The sequence below is a fragment of the Arvicola amphibius genome, chromosome 18 (assembly GCF_903992535.2).
Source record: "Arvicola amphibius chromosome 18, mArvAmp1.2, whole genome shotgun sequence".
NCBI lineage: Eukaryota > Metazoa > Chordata > Mammalia > Rodentia > Cricetidae > Arvicola > Arvicola amphibius.
The window spans coordinates 22,775,502-22,800,394 of NC_052064.1; the positions used below are offsets into that span (position 1 = coordinate 22,775,502).

Consider the following 24,893-nt stretch of genomic DNA (forward strand, 5'->3'; position numbering starts at 1 on the left):
AAGAACAGGACCCTCTGAATCACCTAAACAAGGGATACATGAGTTCAGAGAGACTGAAGTAGCATGCACAGGGTCTACCTGGGTCTGCATCAGATCCTCTGTGTATATATTATAGCTATTAGCTTAGTATTTTTTATGGGATTCCTTACAGTGAGACCTAGTTGGTCTCGGATTCTAGTGCCTGCTCTTGAGACTCTTGCTCCTACTGGGTGACTGTGCCCAAATTCAATATGATAGTTCTTACTATTATTATCTTTTAGAAAATTATTATGATTGTATTATCTTTTATTTTGTTATATTTGGTTATTATCTCTTACTAACCTGTTTGTTTCTAATTAGAGACAGAGAGAGAAAGTGAATCTGCAGTGGAGACAAGGTGGGAAGGAACTGGGAAAAGTAAAGGAATTGGAACTATATTGTATGAGAATCTATTTTCAATAAAGGAAAAATACACATACACAACGCGGCATAGGATTGCCAAATAATAGGGTCTAAGAAATAAATTAATTTTCCTGCCCGCTAGCATGTATCCTATTAGTAATAGAATTAGATTTCACTTTTCAAAATGTCCTTTGAGAGATGTATGGAAATCCTGGAATGTGGGCGTCAAAACTCAATGTTCTATAAACTTTCATGACAAGCTCTAAATAGCACTAACACATGTTTAACTTACTTTATAATTTCAATCTTTTCATCATTTTATGTATGCAAAGACTGTGTATTGTACTGGTGTTTAAAATGCATATGTTTTATGTCCTTTGAACCTTTTTGTTGGATTGGATTACTATGTTCAAGTTACAAGGATAGATCTATGTAGGTCTATAAAGGAAGGAATTCAGAACAGAAATTGAAAGACATTTGCAAACAAGGCTGTTCAAGGATTTACATTAAAACAATAAATAAGAAAAAGAATACAGCCAAGGATAAGAGAGCATCTGTCATGCATTCTCTCTCATCGCTCCTGAATTAGAAGAATTTTGGAACACAGTTAAGAAGTCCACAAGTAAGAAAATCAAGGAGACTTAAGATGGGAGAAAAGTTTTGTGAGCAGTGAGCTTGACATTTAGAAAAAAAAAAGCAGAGAGACCATGATTATCAAATTATTTAAGATACAAAGCTTAGAGTGAGTCTGATTCTAGGTACAAGACTTTTGCAGATATATTTTCAGCAATCACCTCACAAATCGGATGGGAATCTTGATATTTACATGAAACACAAATGGAATGTGTGATGGAAAGGAAACACGAATGGAAAGAAGATGTCTGAGTGCAAGGGAGCGAGGGCATCCTCCATGATGCTCGTTACCAGCCTATTTCATGATTGGGGTGTGTAAGGACGTTAGGAAATGCAGTTTGGGTTGGGAGAGGATCGATAACTCAAGGCTTTGTAGTACCGTTCAGTTGGTCTTGACATGAGGTAGGGGAGTGATACCAGAGGGGCTTACCCCAGCTCTTTAGTTCTTATCGTCCCTTTCCTGGTTTCTCCGGCCCTCCTCCGTATGTGTGCTTGCATGTGTGTGTGTGTGTGTGTGTGTGTGTGTGTGTGTGTCTGTCTCTCTGTCTGTCTGTCTGTCTATACATGTGTGTGACATCAACACTCTCTTTCCTTTCTTCATTTTTCCCTTTCTAAACAGACAAGTTTTAAATTACTGACTTTTTGTAGCAAGATTTTCATAAAACACAAGGTTTATAGGATTCATGTCTGAGCTCAGAGGAATTGCTGTTTTCAGATGGTGAAAAGCCCTTGGAAATGACTGCAAGGCCCTGCGAGCAGCACAGGGTGGTTTATCTCAGGTGGCCTTAAGTAGGTACAGAACACAGACCTACTGGTACTTTCAGTGTTTCATGCATGGAAACCTCAGAATTGCTTAATTATACTAAGTCAAAAGTATACTACAATTGGGAAACACAGCTAATATGCATTCTTTGAGGGAGAGCTGAATAACATTGCATGGACGCAAAGCGTGTTTCTTCAAGGCTGAAAAGTATTTGGCATACATTGGATGTCATGTGCACACTGTAAGACTTCTAGAGGCACAAGAACAATAATAACGAAGCAACTTATGTCAAAGGAACGCAGGAAAAAAGCAGGCTGGAAAAGTATGCCACCCAAAGTGGAACAAAACCAATAACACCAGCTGGGATCCGAAGGCAGACACTTGAAGGCACTCCTGTAAGCATTAATTGTGCTCCTCTCTGCGGTAGTGCAAAGACATAAATAAGAAGGCTTTGAACACTCTGCCCCAGGAACAACAACCATGCATGCTCACATCTGCCCTAGATTAGGATGAATTGCACAATGCAAATAAATAGGACACACAAGAACCCTGGAGCTCTGCCCGACCTCACATCTGATCCTTTAGAATCAAGTTCAAAGGACTTTCCATATGCTGAAAATGAGTTGTAGAAGCCCTGGCAGTGGGGTGTGCAATCCTACTACTTAAAAGTCTTATTTCTTTCCTTCTCTCTTTTTAAAAAAGTCATATAAAGGGAAGGAACTAAGAAAGAAAATAGGGAGTCAGAGGGGTTGCCAGCAGAAACCCAAAACATCCAGTAAACTAAAGAAAATAGGGAGTTGGACAGAAATTGGGATACCCAGTGAACCGTGGATTCAGGTAAATACATATTAAACTAAAAAGGATTACAAAATACTGCCCAAGACATACTTATTCCAACAGCACATATATGTTGTGTGTATGTGTGTGTGTGTGTGTGTGTGTGTGTGCGCACGCGCGCTTAGGTAAATATTTGTATGTATTCTAATGTTAAGTTTGTAATCATGTCTATTGTTTAATACTAAAATTCAGTTGGATTCATAATGTTTCTTCCACTAAATCTGGGGAGAGACAGGCAGAAACTTCCTCTGCGTGAGAGTAGGATGATATTCTTTAGTTTTTACAGAGACCCAAGTAGTTGTAAACATATGCTTTAAATGAGGGGAAAGACACCATACAACAGCTATGGAAGAAGGTAGAAACCATTGTGCCTACAAGAGGCTGGCTATGTCCGTGATTCTAGACCACATCTGTCCCCACAAAGGAATCATTCATGGTAAAGTGACTGGAGCTCTCAGCTTTGGTTTAGATATGTCAGTTAGTCTCATCTTTGTTGGTTTGACTGACAGGTCATGTACACAACTAGGGAGGTGTCACTCAACCAGCAGGTGAACAGCAAATTCTGAGAACGCATTAAAATAAAATTATCTCAAAATGAGGAAATCAGTACTTGCTATCCCACATGGTTTCTTTGCTAGTTGGTACACATTCAACTCTTTAAATGGCATGTAAAAATGTATGAAAATCAAGCTTTTCGCATTTTTTAGAAGGGTGTTGTTGGTGGTGTTTAATGATTAGGATCAGCTAGGCATAGTGTCTCGTACCTGAAATCACAACACTTAAGAGGCTAAAGCAGTGGATTGTCATAAATTTGATCGCCGGCTGAGTTTGCGTAATGATTTCTAAGCTGGCATGGAATACAGTAAAAAAGCCTGTCTCAAAAAGAAAAGTCAAACAAACAAACAAAAACCAAAGGAAATAGAAAAATATAAGTAACTGCAAATGAATCTGAATTATGATGACAGACAGAGAGGGTTACTGAGCAAAACTGTTTCTACAAAATGGTGTGTAATGGGTAGTACCTGAATTCCTGAATGTCGGTCACAGACACAAGCTCCAAATGTCCATCTGTGTTCATTCCCCACAATAATGGAACCATAGTTTTGTGATTATTTTTTTTTTGTTATTCATAGTTTGCAAGACACATCAAGAAATCGGAAGGCCAGAAGATTCCTAAAGTTGAATTGCAAATATCAATTTACGGAGTAAAAATTCTTGAACCCAAAACAAAGGTAAGGCTTGTTTTTAAGAGTTATGTGGCCCTATTCTTTCGTCGGTGACAATTACATCTATTTGCATGGATATTTAGCATTTATTACCAACTTTAAATGTTTGGTACTTGGTGATTTATTTAAACATTTGTAGCAATTTGAAGAAAGAAGAACTTGTGGAATCTTGGGGTTGTCTACCTGCAGCCTATGCCCCACGTATAATAACTTATATAAAGTAGATTCAGTACTGGTAGTGCCTGTATTTAGCGATTTCTCTCCCTTTATGTGCAAGATGCATATGGTATGGTTTGCTGGGTATGAAAGGAGACAAAAGCTGTGCCGGGTTAAAATGTCCTTTCCTGTGGATTCCATTGATGTGTATTCATTTTCTAGGACTGATATAACAAAATGCCAAAGTCTGGATAATTAAGCAATGGCAATTTATTTCCTTTGTAGTTGTGAACCTAGAATCTCAATATTCATATGTCCACATACTCAGTTTCTTCTTTAGCCCTCTCCTTTGGCACAGCTGCATCTTCGTGTGCGCACATACTTGAGATTCTTTGTATGTCTGGGTTTTACTTATTAGTTTGTTTGCTTTGTTTTGTTTTTGAAAAGGACAGCAGATTGAATTAAGGACCATACAATGCTTTTGTATGAGTTGAGTTACCCATATAAAGGCCTTATTTCCAATTTTTAATTTTTTTTTCTTTCTCATGGTTTATTTTTTTTTATATTTAAAAATTTCCATCTCCTTCCCTCCTCCTCCCCCTCCCTCCGCTCCTCCTCCCCCTTCCCGCCCCTCCTTCTCCCCCTTCCCTCCCCTTCCTTTCACCCATACCTCCCCTCCCTCCCTCTCAAGGCCAAGGAGCCATCAGGGTTCCCCACTCTATGCTAATCAACATATATTAATTATACATAATAATGAATTTTATTATAACATGTATACAATGTATTTTAATCCTAGTTATTACAATCATCTTTTCTTGATTCCTTCCTACTCTCAATAGTTCCCTTCTTTGCCCCAAACAATTTCCCTTCTATTTCCATCTTCCTTTTCCCCCAGTGAGTTTTACTTATATTGCTTATAGGAACATGGCAAGGGGCTTCTCACTGTACTGTATGCTATTTACCTGAGGGAAAGTTCTCTCCTTTCACCATAGATTCTCTCTAGATCCTGTTGAAGTGATTGGAGTTTGTGTGCTTTTCGCTACCACTCACAAGATTTTTGTTAGGACCAAGCTTGTGCTGGTCTTGTGTAGGTAATTACAGCTGCATTGGGTTCTGAATTCAACAGGCGTGTCATACCCAGAAGCCTGTAATTCCACATCTCCCCATCCCTTCCTATGGCTCTGACATCCTTTCATCTTCTGTGAGGCCCCCTGAGTCCTGGAGGAAGTAATATAGATGTGTAACTTACAGAGGAGTACTCAGAAATTACTTTTCCTCATCATCCCAGCAACCACAAATCCCTGAAGCTACCACTGCAGTGCAAAAGAAGCTTTTATGGTCCAAATTAATGGCATTAATCTGTGGGCATAAATTTAGTTACTTAGGAGGTAATTTGTTGACACATTATGTCCATTTAGTAAACAGCAGCTGTAATTTCCTTACGAGGATTTATAGGACTTCTGTGGCTAAAGGCTTTGACCGTAGGTCTACAATGCCAGACAGGAATTCTCTCCTCTGGTGCAGACTTCAAATCCAATTAGAAAGGAATTGGTTGTCTCACTAATATAGAATTTCTACAGTTGTACCAATGAGCTCATCTGCCTGTCCAATGGGTAGTATAGCCTGCAAAGATTGAACTGCGGAAGACTGGATAGCAATTCTTCTTCAGCAGCCTGCACAGCGCCTCCTGACACTATGAGGGCAAACCAGTAGGAAGAAAGCTCAACTTGATTTTTCCATGTCCTATGGCTGACACTACGACATTTTCAACAATAAGGTCTATCCATCTGGTTGTGTTAGACATCCAACAACAGTGGTGCTCACCTCTTTATTTGGGGTTCTCAGGGGAATCCTGAATCAACAACTCACAGGAGGTAGCCTACCTCCTGACCTCCTGACACAGGGATTTTCATTTAAGGACTTGTGTTTCCTAGGAGCAGCCTTATCTACATATGCAGGGTCCTTCTATTTAAACTCATTGTTTCTACATTTTATACTTTTAGCGTATCTTACCAGTTATCCTTCTTTTGTTTTTTCCCTATATTGTTAGTTTTATTTGATTTTCTCTCCCAACCCCTTTGTTTCTTCCAGCTCCCAACCACCACCCTGTTTGAGTTGATTTCATTGGTTGATAAAGAAACTGCCTGGCTCATTTGATTGGCCAGCCCTTAGGTGGGCAGAGTAGACAGAACAGAATACTGGGAAGTTAGTCAGACCACCGTGTCTCTCCTCAGGGAGTCAGACATGATGAAGCTCCAGCCCAAGATGGATGTACACTAGAATCTTCCCAGTAAGGCACCACTTCGTGGTGCTACACAGATTATTAGATATGGGTTAATCAAGATGTGAGTAAGAGGCTGGAACTAATGGGCCAGGCAGTGTTTAAATGACTGCAGTTTGTATGTTGTTATTTTGCGTGTAAAGGTAGCCGTGTGGGATCCGGGAGGGATGAAAAGCAGGCCTGCCCGCAGCCCATCACTACACCACCCCCTCTTAATTCTTGCCACTGCAATATAATAAGTCATAAGTCAGGCGATACTCAGAATAGTTCACCAGCATGAGCAATAAGCCTTACAGGCCAAATAAGAATCTGGTAGGGAGATTTTCTAATTGGCTGCAGCTAGATGTCTGCTTTATTTAGATATGGTATAATGAGCTGGCTGTCACTGGTTGGTTAAAACCCAGCTGTATGTAATTGGCTGGAGTTGCTCTGTTTGTTATACGTAAAGTGAGGCTGCCAACATACTCTTGGCCTGCAGTTTGTTAGGCAAGAAATGAAATAGGCAGACAGCCTCAAACTAATGAGCTTCTGTATATCTCATTAAGCATTTCTGATACAATTATAGTTTTCCCTATTGGGAATGGGCTCTGCAGGCAGAAGGAAGTATCTATCTATAAATAAAAAATGGGATTTTTAAATACACTATTAATCAAGAAATAGCCTTTCTTTACAGATACTATGTTTTTCCCACTTGGATGGGTAAAATTGAAATAAATGCAATCTCTGTAGCAGTTAGCGCCTATGCTTTTCTCGTTTCTACTTCCCTTAGCTGTTCTCTAAGTGTAGTGTGTGGTTCTGGAAACAGAGGACACAGGGAAACACATATTGATCTTTTCATTTCAGCTGTAATCAAAGATGTTGATTATAAGTATATGTGTTTCCTTGCTGCGTGTTTTGTTGTTGGTGTTCCCAAATCTCTTTAGCACATCTCACCAAATTAGTTCTGGATTTAATATCCATGAATTTTATCACAAGGTGGGCTGTCTAACTCTATACAGAAAAGAAGTTATGCTTAAATACAAGAAGCTCTGAGTTCAATCCCCAGTACCTAAAACCAAAATCAAAGCAGAACAGGAAAAGTCATCGCAAGAGAATGGAGTTAAAGTCCACAGCTCTACTCTTCTTAGGAAGATGACTTTGGTAACTGCCTTACTTTATTTTATTGTTAATGTGGCAAAATACTACAGCAGAAGCCATGTAAAGGAGAGGTTTTGCTCGCAGTTCCTGATACAGCCCATAATGGAGGGGAAGGCAAGGCCGCATTAACTGAAGCATCCTGTGATATTATATCCACAAACAGAAAGCAACTATGAAGGCATGTTTATAGCTTCTCTGCTTTATGCATTCTAGGATGTTCTGCCCAGGGGTGGTCTCACCCATCACGAACATGGCTCATTCCACATCAGTTAATGTCATCAATATGATATTCTATTGATGTGACCAAAGGCCTGTTTTCTAGTGTGATTCTGGGATTATCGCATGGTAATAGTTCACATAAACCATCACTCCAATATCAACAAATATTATGATAATGTGGGAATGATTACAACCAAGTGTCTTCTGTGACCATACTGGTTGCTGAGTTGATGGAAAATGGCACATTCCACCACTAGCTATAGAAATGTTGTGTCTATCCTATACATAAGTAGAAAAAAAATCAATCATTTTTTCTGAACTGTATAGCAGTAATTATACAGTTATACAGTCATATAGTCTTTTTTCTAAACCATATAATGATAAGATGAAAATGTGTCACAAACATTGGCATATAGTTATTAATGATATGTACTAGCTATTAGAATTTAGAGACTGCAGTATAGCTCGGGGTTGTTATTTGATTGACTATATTAAAACAAAAATATGTGTCCATGTGAAAAAAATCATTGTGCTATCAGGCAAAATGTAGGAAAAAGTCCGAGACATACACAACTTGTTGCTTGTCTAAAGAGTAAGGGCAAGTCCCAGCTACTGTCAGAAGAGCAGCAGGTGGCAATTGACACTCAAGGCGTCAGCCCACCGGGAGGTACTTCCCTGATGGATGAATCTCAGATAGGCAAGGCACTGAGATCACAGACCCTGGAATGGAATGTGATTTTCTTCTGTTATGCCTTTGCATTTTACTGCGGCTATCTTTCTCTGGTATCTGATATGGTGTGAATGGCTGTGGTGAGATCACCTCTGCCTATAATGTAGTGTGTTTATCTCATGGAAACATCCCGTTCTACTGGGTATTTTTACCTGTGGATTATTATGAAGATGACTCCTTCCTAAATGTACGATCTAGTTGATAATATTAATGTTAGTCTAAATAGATGACAAAAAAAACCACAGCTAGAACACATGAGTTTCTCTTGAGGAGCCCTATAGACGGTGTCTTAGGTTAATGACTAAGAAAAACAATTGAGTTCCAGGAGCCAAGCTGGCTCAAATTCCCTTAATCTTGATACTGAAAGATACAGTCGCAGGTTTTGGTGTGCATCATAAACTGAAACAAAGCTTTAAAATAATTTCAGCATAGATCAGATGTTTTGATAATAGCTTTGAGATGAAAAACCAAAAACAATCTAAAGTTTGAGAGGACACAAAGCTGAGATCAAAATACAAAGCAGCCCAAATGTTACTAGCTGATGTACTTTTCCTAATAGGACTGATGACCAAAAATGATTCTTAATTCCTTTTACCCATTTCTGACCTCGGTCTCTTGACATAAGAAACTATTGATGAGTGGTTATGCACACTAAAGACTTAAAGCACGGCTGACTAATTCTTTTTCATGTATAAAAGTTTAGGTTTGTGATTCCTTTGAGATTCCTATAAGATTACCTCTAAAGATAAGGAATAAAGTAATTGGTCCTTTCTTTGTAACTGAAGAATACAGAATGCCAGTAAAAGACCTGACTGAGAAGAGTGTCTTGCTTACCTACATGGCTAATCTATAACAAGTTGCTTGGATATGAATGTATGCAGGTTCTTGGGATAAATTGTCTTTCACCTGTACCACATAAAATGCTTAATCGTGGAAAGAATACGGAAAGCATTCTGTGTTTTTACTTGTAGTCCTTGTAATCATTCACTTGACAAACAGAATATGTATGGTAGCTGCAGTATGGTTTTTATACTGCCTGAAATATTGTGTTGGGGCATATAAGCTGTAAGGGAAAGAGCAGAGTTAAATTGAATTAGAAGGGAAAAAAAAATCAAGAATGAAGAAGTTAGAAAGAAATCACAAATGAGAGATGGAAATCGCCAGGAAAATAAAAAAAAAATATATAGAGAGAGAAGGCAAAAGAAGAACCAAGAAAGGGTCTGATGGAAACTGTCAAGAGAGTGCTCCATACTTAACTCATCCAGCAAATGCTTGGGGACCCTGTCCTTCAGCTGCCCCTCAGGCGATGCGTTGCTGCAGATGAGTTCTCTTAGCCTTTGTTATCTGTGGCATCTAAGTTCCCATTTTCAGTCTGCTAAACAAATTAGAAATAAGCGGTAGGTTAAATCAAAGCACGCATGAGTGTAAAATGCAAAAAGATAAGACTCTAAGGCATCATTGCTGTTGATTTTAAGACAGTCTTTGAGTTTCTGAATCAACTGTAAGAAATATAGAGGGAAATGTTTATAGCAGACACTCTGGTGTTTAAAATTAGAAAGACAATTGTCTAGTCAGTCTTGGATACAACTGTAACAGCTCCCACCACGAATTCTTTACACATCCACCAAACACTGCGATGACCAGTGGTTCTTACTGACGTTGTGTGTTATAATGCAGTTTTGAAATAAAGGATGCGTATAGCTGGAATAGAAAACAGAATGATTATTGATTGTATTTTATTTCATCAATTGTAACTAAGTAAAACATGAGATTTTTTTCTAACCCAACCTGTTTCAGAAAACTATGGTGATAAGTAGGTAATATTGATGATAATACTGAGTTTCATAATTCAGTGATGTATGGGTCTCTGTGTGTGCATGTGTTCCCATGTTACTACTCTACCTGTCTGGTTCCGCAGTTGTCTTTCTGCCCATTAGAAGTGCTAATTCAGTCATCTGAAGGCTGTCATGTTGGCAGCCTAGTGCTACCAATGTTGCAAGGATGACCTTCCTGAACAGAAAAAACCCAGTAGTGAGTGAATAACCATATGAACCTGATATTTAGTGAGAAAACTATGAATGAGTTGTTACCGGGCCTTGTGTAAACTTGTACAGAGGTGGTTCTGTTCTAGACTACAGTGCTAATTATTACCAGTAGCACAAAGTACGTGCAAAGAATTTGGCAGAATTTGTTCTTTTTCTATAAACTTTTGGAAAGGTTTTAATATGTTGGAGCTCAGTACACTCTTATGTAAATATTCAAGGTGTGAAGGATATGGTTTTTAAAGATCCTTTGTAGGATCTCAAAGTCCTACAAAGTGGCTCAGAAACACTGCGAGCCACTGATCGATCCTCCTTTCTCCAGCATGTACTGGTGTGTGCACTGTTGCAGCGAATGTCTTGTTCCAGCCTCGAGTCAGGCGTTCCGCCTCCGTTGTGTTCGGATTTGTGTAAATTCAGGTCTGTGCAATTCCAAGAGCAAGACTTGACAGGTTGTCGCTGCACTTTCAGAACTGTGAGGTGTTTTATTAATGCAGCGGCCGTTTCAAAACGTGGAAGAAAATAGAGTCAACGACGTTTGTTTCCGTTCCTGTTCACAGGAAGTCCAGCATAACTGCCAGCTTCATAGAATATCATTCTGCGCAGATGATAAAACCGACAAGAGGATATTCACTTTCATATGCAAAGATTCCGAGTCAAATAAACATTTGTGTTATGTATTTGACAGCGAAAAGTGTGTAAGTATGCCAGATGTTTTAGGGTGGTTTGTTCTCTTTTACAAGCCAGGGATTGTCTTGTTTCCGGCATTAACGAAGTATTTGGAAATGAATAAGGCCTGCGAACACTTAACTGCACCACTAATAGATTCACCCTGTCATGAGAACAGGCTTCAGAATTTCATCCTAACTAAATGCTGATGTTCGTTAGCAAAGGCTCGCATGCAGATTTCTTTCCTTAGAGCATCGTGGCTACTTTTATCTCTTTGTATTTATCTCAAAGTAATTTAGTTTATTTTAAATTTTAATTTAAAAGTTATTGACAAATGTCTGCATGATGCACAGAGGAACGGCGAGCAGAGGTTTTCCTGGAATATGAGAAATTTAGTGAAGACAAGTATCTTCAGCTGAGGAACAAATGCTGTTTGCCTTCTTAAAATGTTCCCAGTTCTTTGAAAGTTGGCTTTTGATGTTTATTATTCAGAACACTTAGCATAAGTAGTGATGTTGAGCCCCCTTCCCCGTGTGTGTGTGTGTGTGTGTGTGTGTGTGTACTATGAATGAATTCTGAAGTTCTTAGCATGTAAGGGTACTTAGGAAATTCTGAGTCATGCAACAATTCCTGAGTCACCCAACATCTTAAGGAAAACCGTGTGTCTTGCTTATGAGTGTGAGCTCATTTTCATAGCCAAGTCCGAGTTCTGCTATAAAACCTATGATGTGAATTCTGAGGACATACTGTAGCCATTGAATACGTCAATGGAAAACCATCCAACTTCAACAGCACTATTGGATTAAAATGGAAACAGAACTAAACTCATTTAGATTCTATTTTTTCCTTGTTCTCAAAAATAGAAAATTACTAATATTGTGATTAGGTGATTCATTTTTCTGATTTTTTCCATGCAGACTGTTTGAGAATAAATACCTGTTTATTTCATACCTATTGTATCAGGTGGATAACAGATACCCAGTATTTTTTTTTTATCTTGATGGAAAATACATTGTGGAAATTTACCCCAAGTAGCCACATCTTTTACATTTCCGAGCTCTTAAAAAGTAAGTTCATATGGTGTTTATGTGGCATCATAAGATCTACTTGGGATTTGTAAACATTACAGAATATCTCATCTGAAAAATATGCTTAATACTGCAAGGCTCCATTCTACAGTCAAGAGGGAACTTTCTATAGAGACCACACTATTTTTGAAACTTATCCCATTTCACAAAGAAACTATAGTTGCATATTCCTCTGCTTTCTCAACATGTGGTTTGCAGATGACTTTGTTTTTATGTTTGAGAATATTAAAAGTGATATTCCTAAAAATCATTTCTATTTTAAGATAAAACAGTCTTTTTACATTTTCACCAAAACAATAAGCTCAATTTTATTTCATCCATGCCTTGAACATAGAAAGCAACTTCCTTGGGATCCTCTGAAATGGTTCTTAATTAGAATTCTTAATAAGTTTCAGCAATTATATAATTATGTGCTACTTTACACTCTTTCCTTAAAACCCATCCACATCTATCCCATGATCACATGATCATAAGCAAATCTTGTATAACTATATCACATTTTAAAAAGTACAGTTCTTTTTTTAACCTCAAGGATAATTTCATTAGAGTTTAGTTGTTGAACTTATATGGAAGGCAAGTTATAACTCTCAGCAGCTCTCTGGAGGAAGAGATGAAGGGATACAACTCTCTATATGAGTTACTGACATGGAGGCTCACTACAGAGGTGTTAGAGAAAGAATAAGGAAGCCCAAAGTACTGGGGAAAGGAGGCTGTAAAAGATCTTAAAAATGGGAAATATTAATGCTTTTCTGAGTAATTTAGAAAAAGGGGCTGACTTAGAAAGCGATATGCTGTGGTCCAGTAAGCTACTGCACAGGTGCCTAAAATCCTGAGAAAGGAAGTTGTGGTACCTCAGTGAGCCCGCTTTACAGGAACAGGCCTGCTTTCATGAACTAGAAGAGGAACTATTTCCTCGGTCCCAATGTATTTTTTCCCTACATGCTTAATTATGTCTCTAATTATAATATGTATATGAAGGTAGAGTTGACTTGATGAATATGCAGAAAACTTGATATGCCACCCTTTGTAATTAATAATAATAGAACATTAAGTATTGTAATTAATTAGAGAATATTCCCATGGAACAATGAATTTTAGCCTTATTGAAAGAATCAAGAAAAATCAAGACTGCAAGCATTGTTTCCCAGTGTGACATTTAGTAACATAATGATGGAGACGTCAAAGCCTTTAGAGTTGTATCCTTGTTTTTAATCACTTCACATTAACACAGACCCATGATGACGTTAACTTTATCCATGATGACAGGGAGGACCGAGGGAAGCTAGAATTGACGGTGAGGATGCTTACCCTCTGTCACCGCCAGGCAACAAGTCACTGCTGTTCTCCTTCCATTGTCCTACTGGAATTGTGTCCAGATAACACCTAACATGGGGGATCTTAAATCTCTAGAATTTGTAGGCTAGTCCAAAAGTCCCTTAGATTGAACCAAATACCCCTCTTAGTATCAGGAAACCGAAAATCTTAAAGTAAGTGAAAAGAGTTAAGTAATACGTAGTAGCATGACAAAGTCAGAGATGCTGGATTTTTTTTTCTTTTTTTTTTTTTCCTCATGGTTTATTTTTTTTTATATTTAAAAATTTCCATCTCCTTCCCTCCTCCTCCCCCCTCCCTCCGCTCCTCCTCCCCCTTCCCTCCCCTCCTTCTCCCCCTTCCCTCCCCTTCCCTCCACCCATACCTCCCCTCCCTCCCTCTCAAGGCCAAGGAACCATCAGGGTTCCCCACTCTATGCTATGAGATGCTGGATTTTAAAACAAAGAGAACAATCAACGATCTAAAAATGTAAGAAACAAATTATGAACACAATTTTTCAAAATTCAAGATTTATTAAAGAATAAAAATAGCTAATCAAGCCAGTGGGCGGGGCGCATGCCTTTAGTCCCAGCACTCAGGATGCAGAGGCAAGTGGATCTCTGAGATTGAGGCCAGCCTGGTCTACAGGGTGAGTTCCAGAATAGCAAGGGCTACACAGAGAAATCCTGTTTCAAAAGACTAAATAAATGAATAGATAGATAGATAGATAGATAGATAGATAGATAGATAGATAGATAGGAGTAATATGTGGTAATCTAATCAAAGATATGGAAGATATAAATATGACCTGGAATTTTGACAGATGAAAGGCAGCTATAAAAATTTACTTTTGCTTCAAAAGCAACATAAAATGTGTAAAATTAACCTTGTACAATATTTGTAGGCTGGAAACTATAAATGATTTGAAAGGAAATGGCCTTGTGTTTTAAGTAGAAAGACACACCATGTCCGCAGATTGGAACACTCAGTGCCGTATGTTTGCATGTTCCTATTGTAACCTGTTACAGGTTTTATTCAATTCCTTGAATCACAGTACGAGCTTTTGTAGCTGTAGACAAGATTATTATAAATTTATATGAATGCAAGAGAACTGGAATAGTTCAAGGAATTCTGAAAAAAAATAGCAATAAAAGCATGACATGAATCTACCTTCCATAGAGGTTTCTTCATGGTTTTGTAAGTGAGAGGCAGTCAGGACCGTAGAACAGACTGCCAGACACAGAAAGAAAGCACACCAGTACATGCTTCCCTGACTTTTGCTGCAGAACGGTAAAGATAGGTTTTGTTTATTTCTCTTTTTAAGACCAGGTTTCACTCTTTGTCCCAGGTTGGCTTGGAACTCAGTAGTTATTTCAAATTGCTCTTAAAGTTGTATTCTTCCTGCCGCTGTCTGCTGTGTGTTGCTCCTGCAAAATGCTCCACCACGCCCAGAATAATTAGATAGCCTATCGACACACATTGTGGGTCCTTATAGTTAACTCATGACAATTAAATACAACTTGACCTAAACCTTAAACCTCATACACGCATTTACTCAAAATCCACCATGGACTTAGAATATAAGGAGTTCAACTGTAAAACATTTTGGGAGGAGAAAGGCAAGAAAAAGTCAAGTTATGTAAAGAAGTTTTCAACTTTGCAATCAAATCAGGGTCTATAGATGGATGAAAAGAAAACTTGTAGTTTATTAAAAACTTGTACTTTTTATTTCCCCAAAATACCAGTTATCTTTCAGGCTTGGAAATATTTAAAAGCAGGCAAGCTAGAAGTCAACATGAAAAGCTTTATTTGGGAGAAAGGCAAGTTTCAGACATTGAAAACGCTGAAGAGGTAACAAAAGCTATGACTCTTTATGCATGTAACAGAAACTCCAAAATACTCAGCTAAGTACTTGGGAAAATACAAGGAGAAACAGGCAAATCCGCAAGTCCAGAGAAAGATTTCTGAGAGGTAAAAGGGCTATGTGACAGGGCACTTCTTATATGAGTTCACTGGACAATGCAATTTTCAGGTAGTCTCTGAAGCTATCAAGAATGAGTAATGGGGGCTGGAGAGATGGCTCAGCGGTTAAGAGCATTGCCTGCTCTTCCAAAGGTCCTGAGTTCGATTCCCAGCAACCACATGGTGGCTCACAACCATCTGTAATGGGGTCTGGTGCCCTCTTCTGGCCTGCAGGCATACACGCAGACAGAATATTGTATACATAATAAATAAATAAATAAATAAATAAATAAAAGAATGAGTAATAAATTTGATGATTCCTATACATTTAACCATAATATTTTGTACCTAATAAACAGAATAAACATTTTAACCATCCGTGAGACATTTATTAATGATGTAACTAAACACCCACCCCAATAGTAAGACAGTGATAACAATGACAGTACTGATCACCACCACTGTCCCAGGAACACGACTGATAACAGCACAGCTAATCAATGTTATTGTGGATGTGGCAATGACTCTCAAGGACGAGTTGGCAGCATGTACAGTGCCCATATGGTTTGACATCAGAGTTGTCTTTCTCTTAGTGTATCTCGAATGAATGCTATCAAACACGGAAGGAGAGGAACGAAACCATAAGAAAATGCTAGGAATGCAAACGCTGAAAGGGCAGGGAATAGCGGAGCGTGCTAAAACCATTCAAGAGCGTGCCATTTGCCTTGAAAGTGGCATTTGGGGAGCTTCCAAAAGAGCACGCCGGTACATCTTACATTCCTGCGTAGGGACAGCCATGGTTTAAAACAAAACAAGGAAAGAACAGAAAGCGAAAATGTACACGTTCTACCTTCCAGAGAAGTTTTCGCTTTGCATTCACTTTTGTAGCATTTTATTCTATCATTAAACCATCTGCAAATATATTTCGACTGAAGTCACATGAGCTTTGTACAATAGCAACCCAGACTTAAGTGTTGTCATTTAAAGTTTAATTAGGCTAAGTCTCTAAGACCTCTTTTTGAAGATTGTTTCCATAAATGTTTTAAGCTTAAGAATTTTAAAGGTATTTTAATAATCAATAAGGAATTATCCTCTCCAAAATACTTGCTGACATTTTCCCCATAATGGAACTTCCACAATTAAATACATAGATGTCAAATACAGGTAGCTTAAATTAAAGCAATGAAAGGTAAAAATTCAGGTTTTCAGTTTTTCTGGAAGTCTCTGTAGTGTACACAGTGCTCTGCCACATCTTAGAGTTGCTGCGGAAAGCAGATTTGACTCCACCTTTAAAAATCCCAAAGTCAAATGTTCATGGATATTTAAATTGCTTAAATAAAGTCGCTCCGTGCTGTGCAGCTGCCAGATGCCTGGAAGAAAAAAAGCGATCATAGCAATGGACTGAGAGCAGCTGATGAATGTTGGCTCATCCATTGTCTTCTGTAGGCTAATGTGAAGGTTGCTATTGTGCAAAAGACTCTTACAGAGATGACAAAACTAGCCCAGGAAAAATTGTTTGGAAACCTCAGAGGAGATAGGACTAATGTCAAGAGCCCTCAGTGATCTGCGGTAGAAAGTCTATGAAGCTAGAGAATGGGCAAAAGGCACATTTCATTGTCGAGGCGGGCATGTAGCTGACAAAGGCGCACAGGAAAGACATTCCATGATAGCCGTTGAAAAATCAAACCGAGACATTATCCCACAGCTCCCCGAAAGATTACAACAAAGCCTCCCAATGCTGCTGAGGATGTGGATCCGGCATGACTCATGTGTAGCTGCTGGGAACACTAAATGCTAAAGCCACTTGGGGTAAACAGTTTGTGAGCCTTTTAAGAAGCAACATGCAACTCTTGCTTAGAAATTCACCACACAGAAATCAAAGCTTAAAATATTCACAGAAAACAAACCTGATAATATTTACAAAAGGGCACACATATGAGTTTGTTTGCATGGATTCCTAGTTACTAACAGTCCCAAACTACAACCACCCTAAAAAAGTGGGTGAATACTCAGTCTTTTATACATTTAAACATCAGAACCGTATAAAAAGAAGTGAGCTGTCAATGCATAAAGCATCCTGATGATTCTGAAGACAAGGGAAAAGACCGGTCCCAGGACATAGTCTTCCATGATTCTACATCTGTAGTACTCCAACACAGGCAAAATCATAGAAACAAAGCTAATTGATGTTTGCTGGTGTTATGAGGAAGAGCTGAGAATAGATTGAGAAAGGAATGTCTCTACAGCAAGGTGAAGGATTGTTATGAAATTTTCTGTGCTTTGGCAATATTATCTATATTCTAGCTATGATTTGTGCTCTAGCTTTGAGATATAGAACCATTGGGAAGAGCAGGACACAGTGTTACCAGAACCTCTCTATAGAAATTCTTGCAAATTATGGTAAATCTAAAATATGTTACCAGTCTCCTTCTGTCCTGCTAGCAGGCTCCCAAATAATGTCATGGAAACTTATTAATTATGAAAGCTCAGACTTAGCATAGGCTTGTCCTGCTAGCTCTTATAACTTAAACTGACTCATTTCTATTAATCTACATTTTACCATGTGACTTTTTATCTTTTTCTTCATTCTGTATGTCCAACTTTCCCCATGTCTCATTAGCATATCACTGGCATAATTCACATGCCTATTTCCTCTTCCTTTCTCTCCCTGAAAATCCCATTTATCCTCCCTGCCTAGCTATTGGCTGTTCAGGTTTTTACTACATCAGACACAACAATACATCTTCAGAGTGCACAAATATGCCACAGCAAAAACAATCACAAGAAAAGTGATGGCCTATTTCAAGCCAAACAATTCTCTTACTTTAAATAAATAAATGCCATAGAGATTCACTGATGACCACATACCTGCAAAGCCAAGCAAAGACAGAATGTGAGGGGTTGCACACACCTTTTGTTCCAGCACTTGGGAGGCAGAAGTAGACAGATCTCTGAAAATTCAAAACCAATCTTGTCCACAAAGTGAATTACAGGCCAGCGAGGGCTCCACAGTGTGACTCTACTTCAAAACATCAAAACAAAACCCGCACATTTTCTGTTTCTAATTTAGATGAAGGCCTATTCTACTATACAATAGACTGCAGTTCCTTTTCCTGCTTAAAGCATACTATGCTATTAAAATTTTACATTTATACAATTTCCACCAATTCTTTGTAGAAAACTGGGGTATTGTCAAGACACACATGCATCATTAATATAGGAGTAATCCTCTCTACCCAATATGTCTATAGTGGAAACATTTATAATGAATTCTTATAGTCATATTCTATGTTTTAATTTTTGAAACAGCCTACATTTTTCATTTCTATTTTGTATAGCAAAGATCTCCTTTAATGACATGACAGAGTCAATTAAATATCTAAATTTTTAGGAAAATGTTTTAGGTAGCTTATAGTACCTAAAAAGTATTACAATGTCAATTTGTTACAGGGGGGACATTTTCAGTACTTGAAGCTACCACCATTGTCCTGTCATTAAAAACAGGCACATTGCTTTTATTATAACATTTATCTGTACATTGAATCATTTAGTGCCTTCTTAACTCCTGCTTAATTAAGTAAATAAATATTTCATGAGTTCTTTATGCAAATGTCATGAAACTCTGGAGATTCAGGAGGAGAAGGAAGGGGGCAGTGGCTTGGGTGTCGGCAGCTGGCTCTTCTTGATAGAATATATACCAGGTCCAATTCAGATGACAGCTGTCCTTTATTAAGTTATCATTATCTTTCTTCTTGATAGAATATAAACCAGATCCAATGCCAAGGTCAGGTATACTTTGTTCTGTTATCACCATCTTACAAAAATGTGAATTGTTAACATCACTGAAAATTAGAAGCGCTCATATAAAATTTCACATCTCTGCCCTCATCACCTGTGTTTAAGATCCGACCCTGTTTGAAACTGCTCAGTTATGGGAGGCGCAATGAACCAGCTGGACCTAGCTGCTCCGTCTAGAGAGGTCTTCCCTAGATTTGTCCAGGGACTGCCCCTATCCCCGGTGACTTCATTCATGCTACCTGCCCAGAGTTTAAAACTCCTTCTCATTAGAAAAAGAAAGCAAGAAGAAAAGACAGCAGGAGAAACCACTCAATTTGATGCTTGCCTTTAACTGGTACTAGGTATTTAAGGCAGCGAGAAAACAGCTGCAGAAAGCTCTTCAATTAAACAGAGGGGAGTCTGCAAAAGCAGCTCACAGGACTTTCTAACTCCAATTGCTGCTCTTTGGTGGCCTCCTTCACTTGATTTTACTCTTGAGGCCGAGGGCCATCAACTCTTTATGCCAGTACTGACTACTTTCAACTCGTGTCTCTGAAGAGCTCCAGTTTTTTGTTGGTTGGTTGGTTTGTTTGGGGGTGGGGTAAATAACGCCTTGATTAATTGTTACTAATATGCAGATCTTCATTGTATGGTTTTTGTTTCAAAGGCTGAAGAAATAACATTAACAATTGGTCAAGCGTTTGATCTGGCATACAGGAAGTTTCTAGAATCTGGAGGGAAAGATGTGGAAACAAGAAAGCAGATTGCTGGGATGCAGAAAAGAGTGAGTAACCTCAGCTTCTTGCTTCATATTTGTCTGGTGTATGTACAGGGAAATTTGTATATGGTCGTACAAACCGAGAAGGCCTGCCATTTATTGTCCCTAACACGGCGGGCGCTGCTCTCAACATATTCCTATAACTCTTCATCCCGGGCCTCTGCACAGTCTTTAACTGTTTTATATTGAATTCCCACAAGAACTTAGTGTTCTCATGTGACTTTGCTTCACTTCCTGATGCTTCTCATGGGGATCAGAGCAGCAGAGGCAGCAGATGCTGGGTAAGTGGATTCCCATGCAGCTCGGATTCCTTCGTAATTCAATTATGCCCCGTCTCCACCCTACCATGTTCACAGGCAGCTTTTCTGTCTTGTGGTTCTATACCCCAAGATGGGTATAAACTGCACCACTCAACATGTAAACACAGAAATAAATATTAAGAACATAAGATTTTCACACACAGTATTTTTTTAAATTTATTATCATCCTAGTGACCTTGGATCTTCTGATATTTCCCGAACTGTGGCAACTAATGCTCCTTGCGCACCAAAGACTTTTGAATTTTATAAATATAAAATATAAATGAATTTTATAAATAAAATGTTATTTGCTAATGTAACTGAGATAACAGCCAATATTTTCCAAGAAAAAAATAATTCTGAAAATTATTCAATAATCTTTTGATTTTTAGATCCAAGATTTAGAAACAGAAAATATGGAACTTAAAAATAAAGTCCAAGATTTAGAAAACCGGTTGAGAATAAGTCAAGTGTCATCCTCTCCAGTAAGTACATTGAGAGTGTAATTGTGTGATGTCAAACACCTCCTGATCTTGAATCCTTCTTTGATTCAAATCATTCTGTGATCAATAATAAAACTAACTCTGGTTAAGATGAAGACTTCTCAGCAGGGTGCCTTTTCACGTTTAAATTTTGTAGATCGTTCAGAATATGGTTATTTTTCATGTTACTCTTTTTGTTTACCCCATGTTACCTAAAATTATTTTAACCTCACTTTGATCTTAAGAGTGAATATACTTTCTCCCTTTGTAGCAAATCCTGTCCTTCTTTCATGTTGGTTATTGTTCCTGGAGTTAGACACAATACCCATGCAGGCTAGCCCCGTGGTGCTGAGCTTCACTTTAGGAAATAGACTGAGAACAAGACCATGTACTGGATGTGGTTGCTTCAGACCCTGAAATGCGCAGTTTCGGTTCAGACATCATGCAAACATCTGGTATGAAATTATTTGTGTCTGACCTGATCCATTTTTAAATCTTGTCCCCAATACCAGGGATGGATAGCATTATTAAACGATTTCGGCCAAGGAGATTAATTTTGAGAGAGGTGCAATTTAAAGCTATATTGTTTTCTAGCAATGATGTAGTTAATACTGAGTATTTTCCTGTTTAATAATCTATACCACTAATAATCTTTATAATGCATTTTATTCACACTGTTTAACTTAAGGCATGAGTGCATGGAGTTGAACACAATTGAGACCTGTAAACTGTTGGAAAGATTTTGACAATTTATATATATAGTATTTATATATAATTTATATATAATTTTATAGAATAATATCATAATAGCTTATCAGTTCATCACCATGAAGAAGGATGCTTCTATGAGAACTGAGCTTAGGGCTTCAAACTAGCATAACCTGGAAGTTGATCGTTTTTTCAGTTTACTTTAAACTCTTGTTTTTCCATCCTCTGTACTGAGAGAGTTGGTATGTCCATTGCCCAGCATTGGAGACAGTCTGCTGCTCCAGCTGAACACAAAGAGTTGGCAGACTCCTGAGTGCAGACAGTATGCTTAGTGGGCTTATTGGTCTTATCCCAATCCTTCTTACTCGTATTCTCCGCTTTATACAACCCTCGAGGATTTTGTGTTGTTTTGTTTTGGCTTGCTTCCCTTTTCTCAAGATACAGAACAATGGCTTTGTCTTCTGCTTTGACCTGAAAATATGCAAAATGAAGCACACACCCTTCTGAGCCATGTTAACTGCTTATTTTACGTTTTGTTGTAAACCACAGAGTGTGAGGCAGGGTACTTTTCCAGTGAGTCTTGAGTGCTTGTTTCTAGAACTTATCAGGCATGCTTTGGTTCAGTCTTTGGGTTCTCAAAATATAAAATAAGTGTGTCATCATTTTTGATGCAAACCCAAAGAATATTCACTCTTTCCTTCTGATGAGGACAGAAATTCAAGGCCATGTCATTGAAGGTGAAGGTTTGGGAGGATCAAATGAATTTGGAACGCATTCTCAGAACTGCTCCCTCCCTAACAGATCTTGTCAATTTGTCTCAAGGCAGACACTGTCCTACACTAACACAGGGTAACTGTGAAAAGAGGGAGTCAGGGGTGAGGTTGTAATTGAGCATGGGAGGTTTCAGTAAGATACAGCAAGAGCTTTGTTAAAGAAGACAAAGTTTCATTTAAGCAAGACTCATGGGTTTAAGGGTCTTACTGAGCTCTGGAGCAGTGGTTCTCAGCCTCCCCAATGTTGCTACAGTTCCTCATGTTGTGATGATCCCAGCCATAAAATCATTTCGCTATTTCATGACTGTAATTTTGATACTGTTGTGAAATGTAATGAGAATATCTGATATACATGATATCTGATATGTGACCCTATTTAAAAGGTAGTTAAACCACCAGAGTGGTCATGTCCCATGGCTTGAGAACCTGTGTTCTAGAGCAGCAATGGTTATTCTGATGGTAAGTATGATAAAGAACATAGAAAACTTTTCATTATTAAAGGAGTGTCAATCCAAAAGTATTCTAGATTTCTAAAATTTAGATGATGTTAAGTGATAATAATGCTAAAACTATGAATTATGACAAATCTATCATTATAGACTTTTGTTATCCTCTTTTGTTCTTTATTGTCGGCACAGTATTAATAAAGATAGAATTGCATCTCTCTCTGTTATCCCTCCCTCCTTCCACCCCCTCCCAGGTACCCTTATCCCAACTCTTTCATGATACTCAGACCAACTCATTTCCCTACTCTCCAAGTGAGAGCCTCTTTTTCATTTATTATTATTGCTACATAGATATGTGTTTACAAATATATATATATATGTATGTTTTCACAAATATATAAAAACAAGCTACTAAGTCTGTTTTGTTCTTTGTGTGTAGATGATTTCAGGGCTCTTTTTGATGAGCTTATGAACAAACAAATGTCTTTGCTTTTCATTTTCTATTTTTTTCTTCAGCAGTGAAATAAGCTGGCAAGGTACTAAGTATAGCTATATTTACTTGACCACTGTTAAAATAATTTCCCATATTCCTAATAGTAAAATGTTATAAATAGGTTTATATTACCTTCAACTTTTTAATATGAAGACCTATTTTTAAAGATTTGGGATGGGTCAAACTATTGACTTGGAAAAATGGCAGATTATAATAATTAAAATACAAATGAAAGTGTAAGCATCTCTTATTCGGTGATTTGCCATCTGCTTTCAGGTTAACCCATTTCTGTTAAGTTAGAAATAACTTCCATCGGTTCTTGTGAAGCTTGAATGTTACCTTCAAGGACACACTAGTAAAGAACATTTCACAGAGTTCTCAAAGCCGGCTCTATAATTGAAATTCTGTATATGCTGTACATTTTATGTTTTTTTGTGTGGAACTCAGGAATAAAATAGAGGCTGCTTACAAGATGCTTAAACTTAGTAGCAGTTTGGTTAAAGGAATAGAGACGGTGGTCTATATTGTAGCTGAAGAAACAGTAAAATTGATTAGGTATTCCACATACAATAATAAAGGTAAATTTCACGTGCATAATTAAATTGTCATCATATACTTAAAGAGTTTTCAGTGTGCTGGGGCTGAGTGCAGCATCCCCTCGAAGCAGATGACCTCTGTACTAACCATACCAACACAGGATGTTCACAGTCCTAAATCCCACTCATTGGTCTAAGTCACAAGTTCCTTTTCTGACAAATGAAATAGGACTTGATATTACCCATAATATGTATCTTCTTAATACAATGAGATTGTGGAAACCTTTGGTTGGTTTTAGAAATTGGTCCTCAGGCAAAAGTATCATTTAGATACACTGAGAAATTTCCGTTCCTTGACTCCACACTTTGCTTTGTTCTGTGTTCTCGTGGTTTGGCAATCAATGAGAGGCTGTTTGGCTGCCATTTGGGACCAATCGTCTAGAAGCAAGCTGAATTATGTTCATTATATCTGCATGGCAGTGCCACTTATATTTATATTTGAAAGGAGGGTTTATTCTGCCCTTCTGGCCTCATGAAAATACTTTTAGGAGATTGTCCCTTCATAAAATGTGGGTATACCAAGTTACGTCAAACTTTTCCTCATGATTCCTTGTCTGAGTACTTGCATTTTACTTTACTAGGTACAGAAGCTTTCAAACAAATCAAGTTGTTCCCAAAAGTTAAATGAATAAAATTATAGTTTCCAGGAATACTGGACTGTCTATTGCTGGGTAAAGCAAATGTCTCCCTTTCAATTAAGCAGTGTTAGACGAAATTCTACTTTTATATAATCTACTGTGCAGCCACTGATTAGACTCGATAAGACAATTACAACTTAAAATGTGTATTTCGTTGTGGGTAAACAACGTGCTTTCTCAAATGCTCTTGCATTCAAGCTAGGCAAGAACCCATTATGAAAACTCTCAATTACACAATAACGCAAGTGAGAGTCTCTAAACAGAGGCACGCAGTGTAAACATGAACATCGGTAAAGAACATTTGGTGCCCGCAGAAAAATGATTACTACTTCCCAGCTTCGGAATTGTTGACTGCACACAGATGATCCTGAGACAAAGCCTATGGAATGGGAAGCAAGTGTGTTTCTGTCCAGTTCCCCCAGGCAGTCCCTGCGCACAGCACTGAGCTTTTGTCTCAGGTTTCTTTACAGG

At 38.1% G+C, this 24,893-nt stretch overlaps 1 protein-coding gene across 2 annotated transcripts in view; it reads left to right on the top strand.

Moving 5' to 3' along the window:
* Gulp1 (GULP PTB domain containing engulfment adaptor 1) overlaps window positions 1-24,893 on the top strand; it is a 231,620-nt gene that overhangs the window by 192,331 nt on the left and 14,396 nt on the right. For both annotated transcript variants that reach the window (XM_038315378.1, XM_038315379.1), the window contains exons 5-8: window positions 3,748-3,846; window positions 10,963-11,100; window positions 19,877-19,993; window positions 20,679-20,771. In XM_038315378.1, coding sequence (XP_038171306.1) covers window positions 3,748-3,846; window positions 10,963-11,100; window positions 19,877-19,993; window positions 20,679-20,771 — 447 coding nt within the window. The remainder of the gene's footprint in view (window positions 1-3,747; window positions 3,847-10,962; window positions 11,101-19,876; window positions 19,994-20,678; window positions 20,772-24,893) is intronic.